At 32.2% G+C, this 3,288-nt stretch overlaps 1 protein-coding gene across 1 annotated transcript; it reads right to left on the bottom strand.

Moving 5' to 3' along the window:
• Positions 1-1,878: 1,878 nt before the first annotated feature.
• Positions 1,879-2,960, bottom strand: LOC18102968 (transcription factor SPT8). The gene has a single exon (XM_024581067.2). It carries the CDS (start codon positions 2,855-2,857, stop codon positions 2,276-2,278), a length of 582 nt encoding a protein of 193 aa, XP_024436835.2. The 5' UTR covers positions 2,858-2,960; the 3' UTR covers positions 1,879-2,275.
• Positions 2,961-3,288: the final 328 nt, after the last annotated feature.

The following is a 3,288-nucleotide window of genomic DNA, read 5'->3' as shown; positions in this document are numbered from 1 at the left end:
ATTCCAGAGAATAACGATCGAGCAAGAAGTGGCTATCATTTGAAGTTACAAAGGCCACGAACACCGTGAAGAATAAATGAATAATTCAGTTTCTGGCAGCTTTCCATAGCTATCACAAACAGAATCAAAACGTCAACAGAGGTGAAAGGTGACATAAATATCTCTGATATTCTTGGTGGTGGATGATTATTTTCTGAGCTATAAAATATTTCTCGTTAATGATTTGCCTTCATCGTTAGAGAGTAAGTTATATATAGTTAAGAGATTTTTAAAAATATTCAGATTTTTTAATATTATATATTAGAGTTTCATTTAAATATTCAGATTTTTTAATATATATGATGTTAAAATTTCGATGATAATTAATAATTTTATTTAAATTATAGAATATATCACGACAATAAATATCATTAAATTAAATTACCTAATAGTAATGGATTTCTTTTTCAGAATTTCTCCCTAAATTGCAATCAACTCTCCTTTAACAAAGCAATCAACTGTCCACTCTCGTGATTCCATCATCATGTTCTTAAATATACTGAAATTGCTTTAAAAAAAGCTTCACGAGGAAAATTATCCATGATCAAACATGGCTTATGGTACGCACGTTCAGCTGTCGGAAAATTAATTAACTATTATAATTGTAATCACATAATAACATTTTTTAATGTCCTCCAATAATCTAGCTGCAATCTGCTTACATAAACCTCCTAAATCCTTATTTTATGTGGTCGGACGTTGTGCATTAATTTATATTATTTTTATACATATAATTTTTCTATGATATCCTCGAATTAATTTTCTCTATTAATTTCAAATTATTTTTTTTTATCAGGTTTAGACATCCATCTAAATTACTAATCATAGATTCAAAATATTTCTTTTTTCTTGAAAATCTCAAATTAAATTGAAGTAAAAGATACAAATATAAAAAACTAAGCCAAATCTCAATAGATGACAAAGAGATAGGAAGATTTATCTTAAGCTCAGGTGGAGATCACAATCTGAAGATATTTTGTGTCTATTTTAGATTGCAGTTTAAATAGAGATAGTTAAAATTTAATATTTTTTTAACTAAAATTATTTTTTTAATGTTTTTATATTATTTTAATAGGTGATATCAAAAATAAACTTTTTAAAAAATATATATATATTATTTTAATATATTTATAAATAAAAAACAATTATTATCATACTCTCTGTCATACTCGTAATTACTCCCTCCTCACCGTCTTGCAGCCGCAGATTATTCATTTGTGTTTGGGAAACCATGTCCTCTTCTGTTGGCAGGAATGAATATTTTATTAATTTAAATCCTAGTACAATGCATGTGGCCCAGGTGAGGCACTAATCTCACCTGAAACCATTCAATTTTTTTATTACCACATAAAAAAATTGAAAGGAAGGCAATGAAACAAAGAACAGCAGCTGGGACTTCAGCAACAAAACTTGTGGTTCTTGCAAAAGAAACAATGAAGGCATACCACCATCAACCCCAGAGTCAATGGATTTTGTCATGATCTGCTACGTTTATATTCGTTGGTCAAAGAATCAAAACCATTTCCTCTAAGTAAATGAGAGAGATGATGGTATCCACATTCCTTCTAGAGTAGGGTCCCACATTCAGTTGGGGACGAAATCTGCACCACAGAAGAAGTTTTTGACATGGACCATTCAAACACCTGGTGATTCCATCATGTCATATTGAAAATCTAGGACAATTTCTTGAAGAAAAACTAAACCAAAACTTGTAGAATAGTGCAGCTAGAATTTTACAATAGAATTTGTATTTCAGTTTGGAGAAAGATATATGCATTGCTGCAGGAAATTGCAGGAACTTATGATTAGTGCAAACAATAGTCTTAGTGAAAGGTTAAATATCAGAGAGTAAATAAAGATCATTCTAAGATTCAAGTTATAACAACTTCGCTATTACAGAAAAATTACCTGGCTATTACAATCCAGTGAAAATCATCATTCAGCAAATCCAGGTTCTTGATTTGCTGAGCTTGTTGTGACATGGGAAATTTTAGCTATCCTTAAGCTCAAGGTACCCATAAAAGTTGATTCACTTGACTTCAACACATTCAGGTTATCTTGCAACAAGAAGCAGCCTAGCTACCCTACATGATACTGATTCAGAAGAGAGAGTTCTATCTTTACAATCTTCAATTTCGCTTCAAGATTTATAAGGGCTTGGATGAAAGATTTTGATTATCAAAATTAACATCAAACACAGATGACTCGTAGCCTAAACCCGATGAGAATTAGTAGGCTAAGGCACAGTTCCACGCCTGTGTTTCGAAGAAAATGCTCTTCTTGATTTTGATATCCCTCCATCACTGTCACAAAATCTGCTTGAACATTCTTCACTATCATTAGAAGGGCTTGAAACAGGCGGAGGCGGCGTAGAAGACCATGGAACTACTTGATTTTCTTCATCATCTTCACCCCCATGATCATTACCACCATCACCATTTTCTTCATCTTCATCTTCATCACCATCTTCTTCTCTATCAAGATCATCATCATCATCATCATCATCATCATCATCATCATCATCATCATCATCACCATCATCATTGTCGCCTTCTTCGTCATCTTCTCTTCCTCTTTCTTCTCTACAAACCGAGTTGTTTACGCAGTTGTTGCAGACAGAAAGGGTAGGGCCTAACTTGTGTCCGGTTCCCGTCCAGGGCGTGAGAGATTGACAAACATGACAAAGAAGTGATCTTGAATGTTTGGCAACAAGAAAATTTGCACTATGAACATTAGCATCACAGTCCCAACATAGGTTGGCTTGATCTGATTCACAGTATACTTTTGCTAAAGAATCACAGAGCTCACACCTTTTCATTTCTTTCCTCTCTATTTGGAGACGGACTAAATTAACCTGCAAATTTCTATGTGCATGTCCTGCTTTTATCTGTGTCTTTGTTTGGGCCTAAAAAAACAAAACACATGGTTCAGGACAACTTGCAACTGTTCATATTTAAGACCTGCTTAGTTTTTTTTTTTATTCTTAAAATGAAAAAAAGGGAAATTTTCTTTTGAAATTGGAAAATTGCACCGACTCCCTATTTCTTGTTGCTTAACTTCAGAAATTATTGTTTTTAGATAGATTTGATGTTATTATGCTGACTTTAATAAATCTTATTAACTGTAGTCTCGTGTCAACTTTTATCTTATAATAATTTAAGATTTTAATGCATTAAGAACGAAAAATAGGTCACATGATCTTAGATCAAAACATTATAGTAAAAAATCATAAATTTAAGACATCAATGA

Source organism: Populus trichocarpa, chromosome 11, assembly GCF_000002775.5.
Source record: "Populus trichocarpa isolate Nisqually-1 chromosome 11, P.trichocarpa_v4.1, whole genome shotgun sequence".
Lineage (NCBI taxonomy): Eukaryota > Viridiplantae > Streptophyta > Magnoliopsida > Malpighiales > Salicaceae > Populus > Populus trichocarpa.
Note: the sequence above shows the minus strand (reverse complement) of the source record. Positions and strands in the feature narration are given on the sequence as shown.

Bases quoted from the DNA above. Each gene is read 5' to 3' on its own strand.
- LOC18102968 (XM_024581067.2), bottom strand. From the start codon at position 2,857: ATGAAAAGGTGTGAGCTCTGTGATTCTTTAGCAAAAGTATACTGTGAA.